Source organism: Struthio camelus, chromosome 5 (assembly GCF_040807025.1).
Source record: "Struthio camelus isolate bStrCam1 chromosome 5, bStrCam1.hap1, whole genome shotgun sequence".
Classification (NCBI taxonomy): domain Eukaryota; kingdom Metazoa; phylum Chordata; class Aves; order Struthioniformes; family Struthionidae; genus Struthio; species Struthio camelus.
In genome coordinates, this window is record NC_090946.1 from 43,437,583 (window position 1) to 43,452,037 (window position 14,455).

Genomic DNA, 14,455 nt, shown 5'->3' on the forward strand with positions numbered 1-14,455 from the left:
TGGTCAAATTCACAGATACAGAAAGGTATATATAAAAATAAACTCAAGATTACAAGCAGATAATCAATCAGAAGTGGTAACTTTGAAATTCAAACTGCATAAAAAAATCTGTCTGCAAGACAGAGACTCAGTGGAAAATTAATTGCTAAAGTAGCTCCATATATACACCAGATCAAAAGGATTCAGAAATTGTTTAGAAATTTGTTCTCTTTTTCTCTTCAGGTGAAGGATGTGCGCTAGAATGTTTCTTATGTTATAGTTTTTAAAAAGTTCACTTTGCAGAGACTAATTTAAAAATAAAACTCATATGCATGCAGACTAGAGGAACCACATGTACATGAGACAACCTGGACTTCCAGGAAATTAAGAATTTTGGTTTGAGTTCTTTTAGAGTTGAATATTAATTTTTATAAGTGTTCTTAAAGTTCTCAGCAATTTTTGAAACATCAACACTTCTCCTCCAGACTATGTTTCATAACATGTTCCAATTTAATTTGTAATCCAGTAAGATCTGTCATTTAATCTAATGGTTTGACTTTTCCATATATGCTAGTGCATTTGCAAAGAGACTTAAGAACCTCCCACTTGTTGTAAGTACGGTGCCTGTAAAGATGCTGCAGGGAAACTGCCAAAGTATCTGTCTCAGTTTGTCAAACTGGCATCAACCACACGAAGTAGGAAAAAAAAAATCATGCTAAAGCTGAAGACAAAAAGAATCTGACTTTCACACAACTTGTAAGCGTATCTACACATCTAAACAGCGATCTGATAAAGTAATTATTTCCTTATAAAACATCTGAAAACTCTACGAAAACGTTTGAAGAGAAAGCAAAGAAAGCTGTGTCATTTATTTTAATAATAACATGACTTCTATTTGTACTTCTTCTATTTGTAACATAAGCTCTTAAACTTTATCTCACCATCCAAGAAAATAGACTAGCATGTAGAGTATGTGAATACTAATGCTCTGTTCTGGTAAAGAGTAAAACACTAGCAGTGTCAAACGCTAAGGCCATAGTCCACCACTTTGCGTAATTGTTGTCAACAACACTAATGGAGGTAACTGATACAGCTGGCATCAGACACGCACAGATGTTTGCTTTATTCTCATTATGCATCTCATTTGCTATATCATTTTCCAAAACAACAGCCTCTTTTCATACAAGTGAATTTCCCAAAACATTCCATGTAAATGTTGGCTAGCATTTTCCTAACAGTATATCATGACAGTGTATCATTTGTTGCCTTCTGATTAAAGAATTTTTATTCTTCATTTGAAAATGGCTTCAACACTGATTGATTGCTAGCACACAGTCAGCTTTGCCTGCTATAACTTGAATAAAAATGAAAGACTGCGGAATGTTGAAATTAAAATGAATTACAGTAGCCAGATATTGGCTAGGCAGGCTGAATAAAAATGAAGAACACAGGGAAGACAAAACATACGTTCCAAAGAAAAACTAGTCAAACAATAGAATTCCCTAGGGAGGAGACATTTCTGGTCAGGTTGAGGATCTAGACTCAGGACCTGCTTAACCTACTGCATAGAGGAAAAACGTAGAAAACGTTAAACAGGAGTAAAGCTGAAATCGTATTTCCTTGCTTCAAAGGAGTTTTCAGATGAAATCTTGTAAAGATAAGCAAGTTACTGCTACCAGTTGGAGACCTAACATTCTTTTGTTAGAAATTTCATATCCTACAATATAGACTCTATTCTACATACAGAACTGTACAGAAAATAAAATTCAATGTGTAGGCAACTATATTTTACAGCATTCTGGTGTAGTAGCACAGAAACACTCTACTGGCAATTTTAAAAGTAAAAAGTTAAAGTCTATTTTTAATTATCATAAAATATAACTACAGGACATTTCTGTTGTCTAATCATTTCAGCTTGTTAGTACAAGAATTATTTTTAGATGGAGAACATCCAGTGCTTTTTATGGTCAAAAGAGAAGCCAGAAATGTGAAAAGCTTAGTAAAAACTAGGTCATGCTTTCAGCACCTGAGGAGAACTGAGTGTCAGTCAAGTAACCTGGCAGAAGCACATCAACTGTTTGACTTCTTTAAAACAATTAGAAGTAACAGTTTAAAACAAAAGCTTAGTCAATTCAAATTTAACACCACACTATGGTAAGACAGAAGGTCCATATCTAAAAAAAAAAAAAAAAAAAATAATACTATTCCAAATTGTATATGGATTTAGGCAGAAATCATTGCCCCAATCATCCTGCAGCTACATAGCAAAGAGGTTTCACCCACAGAGGTTTCTATGCTGGGTGCAGGATAGGGGAGAGGAGAGCCTTTGAAATACACAGATTTCAAGCTGTGGGACCAGGTCTGTGGTTTGCAGTTTTTGCCCGCAAGAAGATTTCAGTATCCAGGAAGATTTCAGTATCTAGTCCAAGGAATAAGAAGCAATGCCACTCTAATTCTAGCTAATAAAACTAGCAATTCTAGCAATGATAGCATTGGGTCATTGTTTCCCTGTTCTGGGAGAGAAAGGAGACCCACAAAACTGAAACAGCATAACTCACCACTTCTGCTACTTTTGCTAACCCATCCTTGATAACCCTTCACTTCTTTTCCATCCTTCATAATCCATTCTAATAGATAAAACAAAATTAGCATAATTACTGAAGTCAATTACACTTACACTCACCTTATAGCACCTGTATTTGTAAAGCACAACCAAAAGAATGGTCATGACAATGATGACGCTGATCATGATGGCAGCGTTGAGAATTGAATTCAGGGCTCTCTGTCCCACTGTCTCCGTCTCTTCTGTGAAAGGAGTGTAGATGCTGCAACAAGAAAGAGTCAACTGAAACGCCACTGTATATTCCACAAACATTTCTCAGGTATGAGGCCAGGATCAAACGAAAATTCAGTAATCTTTTAATTAAGAGCTGCAAAAGTGACACCTATTTTCTACTTAGGCAAAACTTGCAAGATGACATAGTATGACATTAGGCAAACCTGAATTAGAAAAACAAATATCATTCTCCCTTAAAACACTTGTTATATCTACATCCTTAGACTACTGAGGCTTTGAAAACATTGCTGCTATTTTCTGCTTTGTAAAGCAAACAACAAAAAAAAAACCATTGGTTTTGATACAATTGGTCATTAGACTATTACTGCAGTTAGACCTTCATAAGCACCCCATCTAGTGAATTTACAGTGAAACGTATCCCCTTGATTTCAACAAACAAAAACACTGCAAGACCTCAACTCTTTTTCTTAGAGAAATATCACAAGCTGGGGTGAAAAAAGAAAACCTGAGTAGAAGAGTGGAAAAAAAAAAAAAGAAATACTTACCACAAATGAAATCCCAGGAAAAATAATTGTCTGATCAAAAATTTTGTTCCAATAAAACACAAACTTCTTTTTCACTATCATTTTATCACATTCTTATATTACACAAACATTCCAAAGCCAAGTAACGCTCTGATCGCTTTTGTAAAGGGTTTTTACAGTGGAACATTTAGACTGATTTGCTCCAGTTCTGACAGGCTCAACATTCTTCTTTTGTTTCCCTTCTCCCAAATCAGTTTTCACTGAAATTACTATTTTCTGGTAACTTTAATATTTTGCCAGAACAATACTTTTCTATACAGGAAGCCTGTCAGGAAAGACTCAATACGGCAATAGAAGTGAATCTCAAAAATCTCTTCCTCCTATGTTTACATTTCTTTATCAAACAGCATAAGCAAACCAGATCTTGGCGTATATGTTACTTCATTTAAATGAGTACTGGTTTCTTTATCCTTTCAAAAAGCTTTGTACTCTAGCAAAGTGAAACTGAAACGGCTTTGGCTCACAACTGAGTTTATTTTATAAATACCACAAAGCATGCTGAAGTATTAAAACAAGGACTGGGATTCAACCAAGCAATAACAAATAAAAAGCAATCATCCAGGCTGGTTGTCAGGCTGACAGCAAACGAGAATAGCGCCAAGAATACAGGGACTGGCTTCTAGAAGAAAGAGAATAAAACTTTTGGGGCTAGTGGAGGAGAAAAGGGAGGCAAGAGGGAGTTCAGTGTATGAATTAGACTCCTGAAGAGATGGAGAGTAAAGAAAATGATGTGAGTGAGTCCACTGAAAAGACAGGGAAGACAAAGTTTGATACATACAGCTGTCCATCCTTGCGTGTATAAAAGCTGACAGACTTGATGGTTGCAACAACGACCACCATGCAAAGTGTGACAGGTACAAACAACATAATCACATGTTTTGCCCCATATTTCAGTGTCAGCTCCTCATCTTCTTCTTCATCCTGTTCCACCACTTGCTGAATGTTGTTTTGCGGCTGCCCATTGGTCTCTGACTCAGGGTTGTCATTTCTTCTGCGCTCACTATTATCACGGCGCCGTCTTTCACTGCTCTCATTCTGCAAAATAAAAAGAAGCCCAGTTTCATTAGCAACTATACACAATCATATACATGCATATTAAGCTAAGGATGATCCTGAGGGGAGAATGTATTTACTGTCAAAAACACTTGTCACAGCAAGGACCTAAACAGTCGTAATTAATTGTGTCATATAAGTTGTCAAAAGACTGGGAGCCATAGGGTTACGTTAGAAGCATTTATATTAAGAACAGCAGCAGTTAAAAGCAACGCTGGCTGTATCTAACAGCCTCTGTTGCCTTTCCTTTAAACAGGACTAAAAAAGCAAAATAAAAAGGACAGCTTTTTCCCTCGGTCCAAACTACAGTTGATACACAGGTTTATGACAGTAGAAAACTCAAAGCTTGTAACAACTGACTTTATCTGCTTCTAGAAATAATGCCAACTGCATGAAAGTCTCGTGAAGATTACTACCTTCCTTGCCATTTTACACTCACTCTACACTAAGTAAAATATATTAAGATGGAGTTATGCAGACCATTGTTCTCTTTCTACATTTTTTAGCAAAAGCGATGACATAAAAGCAATGCATAAACTCAAATAATTCTCACTCTTTACACTGAGATTTGATCTCAAGGTTTTAGCATGACGACCTAAGGGTGTAGTCTTTCTCTCCTTTCCCACAGATACAGTAGAAGATCACCACTGCCACATCCTTTTGCTAACACTGAAGAAATTCCACCACGCTTGTCAATAAGTATGAAAAAGCCTCCTGAGTATCCTGAAACTGGCCAGTGAAACATCAAGAGTATAGTTCAAACATAAGGACAAAAGCAGACTTTCCACATCTCTCTCAGTTGAATTAGTATTAACCACAAGCAGAAACATGAATTGGGAGCTCAGCTTTTGAAAGACCTTGAGCTATAATGCCTTCCATGAGTAAAGGATCAGACCTGCGCTTTTCCTGCTCAGTCATGAACCTTTTTTCCTTTCCCTCAGACAACTGCTTAGCATCTTTGCATGTTGCATGCAAGCACAGAGAACACAGCAGGTGAGTGAGTTTCATTTCCCCTGTTCTACGCTATAAAGTAATAGAACTATTTTATGTCTACCAGTTACTCTAAATAAGCCTTTCAATGCAACAGTTTATTCTCTTTTCTTTACTCTAATATCATCAAGAGTATGTCCAAAGTCAGTATTGTATTACCGTTCCCTCTACCCACGAGGTTAACATAAAGAAGACGTAACACAAAGAGTTTGATTCCTTACAAAATTAATCTTATGACTGCAGAATTGCTTCAGCTACAAATAGTTCAGTCTGAATAAGCATACTAAAGCAGCAAACTGAAGCAAGGTACCTTTTGCAACACCGTTAAAATATCATGCAGTTTTAGTAGAACTGCTCTAGACAGAAGATAGGGCATTGAAAAAAAAAACTGATGTAGTCCTACTGAAGTATTGTTATGCAGATATTTTTTGCTTAAACGTGTAACATTACAGTCTCATCATTTGTTCTGAATAGCATTGACAGCATTTCCGAATATAACTGCTGACTTGTATCTAACTAATTCTCTGCCATTTTCGATAAGTTAATAAAGTCATTTTGGAGATTCTTTATTTAGAGCTTTCCCAACCCTACCCTCAGAAAAGATAAGATGTTGACTACACACTCGGGAACTCGTAGTGGGGTTCTCAAAAGCACTTAAGTGATTAAGGAGTTCAAGTGCCTGGACTTTGAACTGCAAACACCAACACTGGTAAAACCCTGGTTGAAGCACTACAGTTTCCATAACTCATGAAAAAGTTACTTTCACAAAGCATGCTACAGTAGCAATATACACCAAACCTTTTCCCTATTTACTTCCTTTTTTACAGGTTTGTGGCATCCTCAGGGTCAAGCTAAGAAGGACTTCAGGAATTGTCTTCTACAAAGTTTCACTTTTTTCCCCCCCTCTTTCTCAAAAAGAAAATTGAATATAACGGAAAAAATTTAAATTGTCTTAACTAAGCAGTCAAAATTGGCAGGCAACCAGTCTTTTAGAATTAAGATTTTAGCCTTAATTTTAATTCAGTGTCATTAACTTAATGCATGACCTGAGGAAGATTTCAGGTTCAAGATTATTTCTTACTAATTGAAAGATTCATTATAAACTGCTCAGGCATTTTGTGTAAAGTCCTTGCATACAATTATTAAAAGTCAGACAGAAACAAGAACACGGGCGCACATAAGTAAGTGGCATATTTAATTGCCTTGAAAACCTGTCTGCATTTGAACGTCCTTCTGTATAAAGAGAGATTACAGCATAAATGTAAAATTCTTCATTTTGATAGCGAAAATACTCCATTTCTCCCAGCCTACAGGAAGACAATAATAAGTTTATATATCTAAACAAATTGTTTGAGATCACTGTAAGTAACTTCACACTAGAAAAGATCAGAGCCTTGGAACACATCACAAATAAAGCAGACCCAGTATTAGATTTCTGTGTACTCGTAGACATGTTGCTCTTTCTCCGTGATAGCAGCAGTTCTAGATGAAAGAGCACTTGTCCCTACCTTAAGAACAGATATATAAAAACTAAAATCAAAGACTACAACTTAGCAAAGCAAACACCAAAAGGAAGAGTCTAAAAAGCAAACAGCTTTTTCTGCACCAAAAGCAAACAGCCAAAGGAAAAGCCTAATTAACTAGCACACCACTATAAAACCCACAAAAATTGGGGAAAAATTGAAGAAATAAGACCAATACACACCATTCTATTCCTTCCACTAGTTATAAACAAAAACACAATCACAAAATTTCTCTACTTATTAAAACTTGGTGCGTGAAAATCAGATCATGATCAAAAGAGCTGCTGTTACACAAATCATTCTTTCACTCACTGTTAAAACTAGAAAAAAGTTGTCCTTTCAGACGACTGAACTAACGTGTACCAAACGTGACATGCATGTGCCCCACTGCTTAATACTTAAAAGAACAAAGTGCACTCATATCCTACCTGATCAGTATTAAACAGAGCAGAGGCCATGGACTCTTGCTGAAGCGGAAGCAAAGGAACAGACTCTTCACTTTCCTCAGACATAGTTAAAAGTGAAAATTCTGAAGCTAAAAAGTCAGTAACACCTGTTGTAACACCGTAAGCAAACGTAAGTAATGAACTACGCGCTTTCAGGTGAATAAATAATATCAAAAGCAAATGATAGCTTTCTTTCCTATCAGGAAAATAGTTAATAGCAAACCCAGAGCAACGCCCCTGAACCAACAGTTAAAAACCTATGATATTTGATAAAATATTTTTGTTACATCGAGATCTATATATTACAAACAGACCCTCTTGCCTGACAGTGGGCACAGATTTCATTAGTTCTCAATATAGACTACTTAACGTTTAAAGGTCATTACAAGGTGACATATTAAATACCGGGCTGAACAATCAGTGCATGACTGGAAGGAGAGGTGGCCAATTACAATACTTACCAGTTTCTCATACTGATTGTTAGCCAACAGAAGTTAAATATACTTAAGCAGGGATAGACCTTGATGCATATGTACAAAAACCAGAAAGGGCACGTGTAGAGAAATAAATCACTACATTTAAGTATTGAAGCTACACCTAGCTTTATGTTTAAATATTGAAAGAAAAAACACAAGTAGCTATTCAGCAGTATAATCTTGCCAGTGAGAAGTAAATAGAAACATCTGCCCCCCACTGCTAGGAAGGAGTGCCAATAAGCTTGGTGAGCCTGGGGCTTATTGCTGAGTGTTGCCTTTTTAATTTGGCAGTATTCAACAAAGGTTAACTTTCCACCTGTCCAAGATGTAAAGAAACTTTTTTTCTTTCCCTCTGAAGTAAAAGCACAAGGGATGAAGTGGGAAAGTTTCCACCTTTCTATTTTTAGTAACAGTTTCTATAATCGGGAAGGTCTTAAGTCAGTTTAACTTCTTATTTTTAAAATAAATTTCAAGTGCTGTATGTTTTTTACTTATACACTAGGATGCTGATCTGAGATCAAGACAAGGATTTTTAATTCTTTTTAAACTATTGGAATGCATAGAAGAGCTAGAGCATGGATCAAAATATTCTCTTGCATCACTGCCATAAATATGGATACAAGTGGCCCAATCTCACAGGAGCATGTGTGTCACAAGGTAACCTGATAATCAAGAGCTACGGCCAGCAGGAACAAGGAATCAAGCATGACAAATCCAAGAGCCTCAGCAACCACACCCAAGTAGGTCATAGAAAGTTGGTCTTACCAAAACACACACAGTACAGTAAGCGCAGTTTGCAGCAACAATTACGCACTGGTATTTTTCAAAGCAATGGTTAAGCCAGAAATGGTATAAAACTTCAGGGTTTTGGGGAGGTTTTTTCGGGCTGTTTTTTTCCCTCTCTGCAAACTTCAAGAGCTCGAATTATTCACAAGGAAGACAGGACCGCGCTGCTCTTCCCGCACGGAACAGTCCTCCAGTAATAACAACAAAACCCATGCCTCAAGCTCCACCTAGCCTAAAATTAACTCTATGAACTGAGAAACCCATGAATCAAGCAAACCACAGCCAGGCTAGATCAAGAATGCTCAAAAAAAGACCTGCAAGCCAAAGTTTGCTATGTGAATGGTCCCATCCCACTTCCTGAGTGGGAAGTGGGACTTCCCACTTACAGGGGACCGATCAGTTTAGCACCGCTTTAAGCTGGGGGAAGGCTATCTATGTATAAAAGTGAGGTTAGAACATCAAAATTTTAAAAATATTTCTTCTACAGTGCCTCTCACCACAATATGGTGGTACTGACAGATGGAGAGAATTACTCCTAATAAACAGATTTCTGTAGTTCTGAACCAGATTTTCATCCACACTGATTATTCATCCTGATTTAACTACTGCCAGGTAATAACATTGTTACATACTGTGCTGCTGAGGTGGTTGTCAGGGAAGTTTTCTGTCAGCTGCCCATGCTGGAACTGGGGTAAATGTGCAGAGAGTTCTGTCATTGGGGCTGTCCTCTGGAAATCACTTATTTTTATGCAAAACAGATCTTTCTTCTTGAGATGCTGAAAGGAAACAGATATGTTAAAAACCTTTACTCTTATATGACCAAGTTCTCCATCCCCCACCACGTCAATTTTTAGAGTTCACACAGACCAAACATAACTATTCTTCTGTCTTCTCTACCACAATACAGAGCTGTAACACATCTTCATGAAGATATCATAATAGGGATTTTCCAGCACAAAAATAAAAGTGTCTGGACTTTATCAAATTAGATCATCAGCAACGGAAGTATGCCAGCAACAAACTAGTCATTCAGAACAGTTCTCCATTCTATCTTGTGCAACTAAGGAGAAGCACTACACATTTGTCCAGAATGTGACCTTTTGCTTGTATGTTTGTATTTCATCAGAGTACCATTGCTACACGCTGTTCATTTTTGGATCGGTGATAAGCTCAAGGACAATCTCCAAGCTTATTGCAAGGATGATGAAGTTACACTTGATCATCTAAAAACTGAATATGACCTACACTTAACTTAATACTGCAATGTCCTAGCAGCTACCAAGAGCTACACAAAACAGTATTTCAGCTGAGCCTCAAGAACTAATGCACATCCTTTTCCCCTCATGGCAGCTGTTATATATTAGATAAATGTACATAAACATGCCATACGCTTGTAGCAGCTTTACACATCTTATGTAAAAGCCACATACAAAAATTTTCTCAAACAAACATGAATAAACCAGAAGCAAGAAGTTGCTCCATGAAAAGGGAGGATAAATTAATATAGAGGAAGAGGAAGAAGAGAAATACAACTACACAAGCTTCAGGGAAAAAAAAAAAAAAGTAAATTTAAGAAACAATACCTAGGCCTGAATAAATCACTGGCTTGCTTGCACAAAGCAGTGAACTGAATTAATAGCTACTGCTGCTGGGAGGGGAATGCCAGTCCCCACGCCCACCCCCAGCTGCTCCTGCTCTTACCTTGTGCCAACTCTGGCACTCATCAGTCTCCTCTACAATAGATGTAACTTTCTAAAATGGAAGAAAGTAAACCCAGTAAAAGAACTAGAATATTTTCCTGCTGTTTTGATACATGGAACCAATGTACGGAATAATCTAGAAGAACTGATTCAAGGGAGTACATCTAGACCCTCAGCACAAAGCAAAGCCTCTCACTTTTGGCAGCAGCAAGCCACGAGATAGTATCTTATTTGTACAGGCAGTTAAGCCTATTTTCATATGCACAAAGGCATAGAAGCTGTTTCTCTACTTACAAATAAGTGTCTTAATAACTTAGTTCCTGGTGCTTACTAACTTCAGCAGAGAGATACAGCTTACACTAAAGGGCCATTAGGAGGCAACACCAATTCAGCAAGTCTAGTGGGATCATCCTAACTGTTCAGAAAATGAAAAACAGAACGGCTCTTTTCCAGATCTGTAAATAAAATTAAAGCACATCTAATTTAACGTGTAATGAAATGTAAGATTAGGTGAAAATAAATAGGCATTACATTACTTTTATTTTTAAAGTCTTGGCTCTAATGCTTTAGTTGGAGTACAAAATATAAACAATGGTGTGTCAAGAAGGTATCCATCAACATTTCTAGTGACAAAGCCCCATAGAAAAAATGTAGTTATCTTTATCCAAATCTAGATGATCAGAATGAGTTTTTTTTTTTTTTTTTTTTACAAAGCAGCATGCCAAAATCCTAGTCAAATTTGAAAAAAAAAAATCACAAAATCCTACTCACAAACTGGTAAAGAAAACCACTACAAACTCACCAAACAAGAAGCTAGCTACTGGGGAGAAGCAGAGAAACTGAATACAGGGTGGAGTAACTGACAGAAGTGGCATGAAAGCCTGACAGACAGGGTCTAACAGGCCTCAAAACTAACGGCTTGTTAAAACAACCCTGCTTTAAAACTCAAAAGCATCTTCCAGAACCATTTTATCTTCTACCATATAATCAACTAACACTCCCAAGTTTGAAATCTGCCCATTAAAGAACAAAATCTAGAAATAAACTGTGAATAAACGGAAGCAAATTCAATTTTTGCTTGCTCTACCTGAAAGGGGGCTTACTAAAATGTTTTTCTTCTCTAATGAAACTGTTAGGATTAAAAAAGCTTGCCTGCAAACGTTCTTTCTTTTGTATGTCCTTAATAAGACCGCAAAGGGAATTATGACTGTAATTTGCTTGTATTTGCACTTAGCTTTACATTTACACTAGCAGCCACGTGCAAGTAAGCTGTGCAATGTTTTTTCAAGTCAGAAGAGAGCAGCATATCCCAAACAGACAGGAAAAAAAGATGGTGTGCTCCAGTTAACCTATTGTTTACCCCTCAAGCAAGTAGTTACAACTGTTTCCCTCAGCAAACAGTGCAGAGCTTATGGCAAACATCCTCGAGGAGAGCTCACAGCCCTTCCCGGGCTCCCGAGCCCTCGGCCGCGGGACTCGGCAGCCTCGCCACAGCCGCTGGCTTCAGCAGCGAGCCGGCACAGGGGCCCAGCCTGTGCCGCTCCCCACAGCGCCTCCTTTCCCCCACCGTCCCCGCACCCGCCGGGAGGTGAGTTGCTCCGCAGGCAGCAGCGGCTCTCAGCACGCCCAAGTGCCGGAGGACTTCAGCCAGCGTGCAACAGCCGTGACAGGCCAGAAGGGGCCGGCCCGCGCGAGCCCCTCGCCGGGGGGAAGGGGGGGGGCGGCCATTACCCGGCCCGGCCCGCGCGAGCCCCTCGCCGTGGGGAAGGGGGGGGCGGCCGTTACCCGGCCCGGCCCGCGCGAGCCCCTCGCCGGGGGGAAGGGGGGGGGCGGCCGTTACCCGGCCCGGCCCGCGCGAGCCCCTCGCCGGGGGGAAGGGGGGGGCGGCCGTTACCCGGCCCGGCCCGGCCCGGCCCGCGCGAGCCCCTCGCCGGGGGGAAGGGGGGGGGGGCGGCCGTTACCCGGCCCGGCCCGGCCCGCGCGAGCCCCTCGCCGGGGGGAAGGGGGGGGGCGGCCGTTACCCGGCCCGGCCCGCGCGAGCCCCTCGCCGGGGGGAAGGGGGGGGGGCGGCCGTTACCCGGCCCGGCCCGCGCGAGCCCCTCGCCGGGGGGAAGGGGGGGGGGCGGCCGTTACCCGGCCCGGCCCGCGCGAGCCCCTCGCCGGGGGGAAGGGGGGGGGGCGGCCGTTACCCGACCCGGCCCGGCCCGCGCGAGCCCCTCGCCGGGGGGAAGGGGGGGGGGCGGCCGTTACCCGGCCCGGCCCGCGCGAGCCCCTCGCCGGGGGGAAGGGGGGGGGGCGGCCGTTACCCGGCCCGGCCCGCGCGAGCCCCTCGCCGGGGGGAAGGGGGGGGGGGCGGCCGTTACCCGGCCCGGCCCGCGCGAGCCCCTCGCCGGGGGGAAGGGGGGGGGGCGGCCGTTACCCGGCCCGGCCTGCGCGAGCCCCCCCCCCCAACCCGACGGGGCGGCTGCCCCAAGCCTGCACCTGGCCTGATGCGACAGCAGCGGCGTTGCCTGGGCCCACTTAAACCCCGCCGGCCACAGCCGAGCCGCTTGTGCCCTGCCAGACGCTCCCGCCCCGCTCTCCGCAGCGTTGCCCGCGCCAGCCCACCGGGCGACGGACACTGGCGCGCGGACCCCTCCCCAGCGCCGCCGCCGCCGACCGACCTGGACGGCCCCTCCCGCGGCTCCGCCGCCGGCCACTCGCCTTCCGGCAGCCCGGCCCCAATCCCTTCCGGCCCCGGCCCGGCGGTGACCTCACTTCCGGCCCCGGCAAGGCTGGAAGGGCGACGGCCGCAGCGCTGGCGGCAGCGGGGCCTCGCCTCAAGGAGGACGTGGAGCTAAGAGCTTGTCAGGAAGCAAAACCATGGACTCTCCAGGTGATTAGCTGGGGGGAAAAGGGGAAAAAAAAAAAAAGCTGAACGCATAATTGAGTTGAGTGTAGTGGAGTGAGCGCTCTTTGCGACTTCAGGCAAGGGTGGTTCTGCCAGGCAAAGCCAGCTTTTGAGCTGTTGTTTGCTACCTTTGCAAGAAAACAAAGTGAAATTTTCCCACTTCCAGTACTTGCACAAAACCAGCTTGCCTCAGAGGCCTGAAACAGTGTCTGCCTGAAGCACCTGTGCGCTTTGTTTAATGGTAGAAGTTACTGGAGGATTTCAGTTGACCAGCATAAACTATTAAGTTTATATATAATATAATATATATAATAGCATAAACTATTAAGTCCCTCTCCTGCTGAGCTGATGGGCTTAACAGTTGTTTTCATGTTTTATTGTCCTTGAACATGAGAAAGTACGTGCTGGCCACACACCTGTGAATAACTCATCTGTAAAACAACAGGCTATTAAGGAGATAGGTCGGGGGGGGGGGAGGGCACTTGCCAAGCAAGGTGATGCTTGTTTTATGTGATAAAATCCATTTCTGTTGTGCTAGCTTAAGAGAAAATTCATTATGAACTTTGTTAATTTGTTATTCAAGTCCTATAAACCTGTGAACCTGGTTTGAAAATGCTGACACAGAAAAGCATTAGGGGGAAAAAAACCTTAAGTGATCTTTGTGTTTCAAAATGACAATACTATTAAAACCTCTCTTTTCAAAAAGCTTATGGTAGAGTTGTGACTCCATTCTAAGACGACATGAAGGTAACTTCAAATCTGAAACTTGCCTTGCTATCCATGGTATTTGAAAAGTAATCCACACTTCCTTTTTAAAGAGCACTTAACCTAATCTAATGGGTGACTAACACCCAATTCAAACAGCAAAATCTACTTGAGAAACCATGCTGCATTTTGCATGTTTAAGGCAGACGTTATATTTTACTGTTCAGCTACAGTCCAGTGAGACCTATGGCAAAATGAATCTAAGTGACACAGAGCTGTTTTGCAGCTTTGTAGTTTCTGGCTTTGAAGCAGGAACTAGAGCTCAGTGTACCGGACTACATGAAGTCTGTACATTTTATGAACAGGAAGTCATCTCTATTTAAGCATATGGTCTGATAATTAAATAAGGCTCTCTGAGCTTTTACTGCAGTATAAGGTCAAGAACTACTTGTATTTCTAAGGCAAAAATCATTAATTAATAAGAACAAATACTGCTAAATATATTCCCCCCAAAACCAAACAAAAA

General features: G+C 41.5%; 1 protein-coding gene across 7 annotated transcripts in view; it reads right to left on the reverse strand.

Moving 5' to 3' along the window:
• PSEN1 (presenilin 1) overlaps positions 1 to 13,075 on the reverse strand; it is a 29,036-nt gene extending 15,961 nt beyond the window's left edge. For 2 of the 7 annotated variants that reach the window (XM_068946088.1, XM_068946085.1), the window contains exons 1-4: positions 12,816 to 13,021; positions 9,267 to 9,410; positions 4,139 to 4,395; positions 2,663 to 2,804 (exon numbers count right to left, since the gene is read on the reverse strand). In XM_068946088.1, the coding sequence (XP_068802189.1) occupies positions 2,663 to 2,804; positions 4,139 to 4,395; positions 9,267 to 9,350 (483 nt within the window). In that variant the 5' untranslated portion in view covers positions 9,351 to 9,410; positions 12,816 to 13,021. Of the gene's footprint in view, positions 1 to 2,662; positions 2,805 to 4,138; positions 4,396 to 7,354; positions 7,480 to 9,266; positions 9,411 to 9,501; positions 9,522 to 12,815 lie in introns of those variants that run through there. The other 5 variants (XM_009670411.2, XM_009670407.2, XM_068946087.1 and 2 more) reach the window with 4 other exon arrangements.
• Positions 13,076 to 14,455: the final 1,380 nt, after the last annotated feature.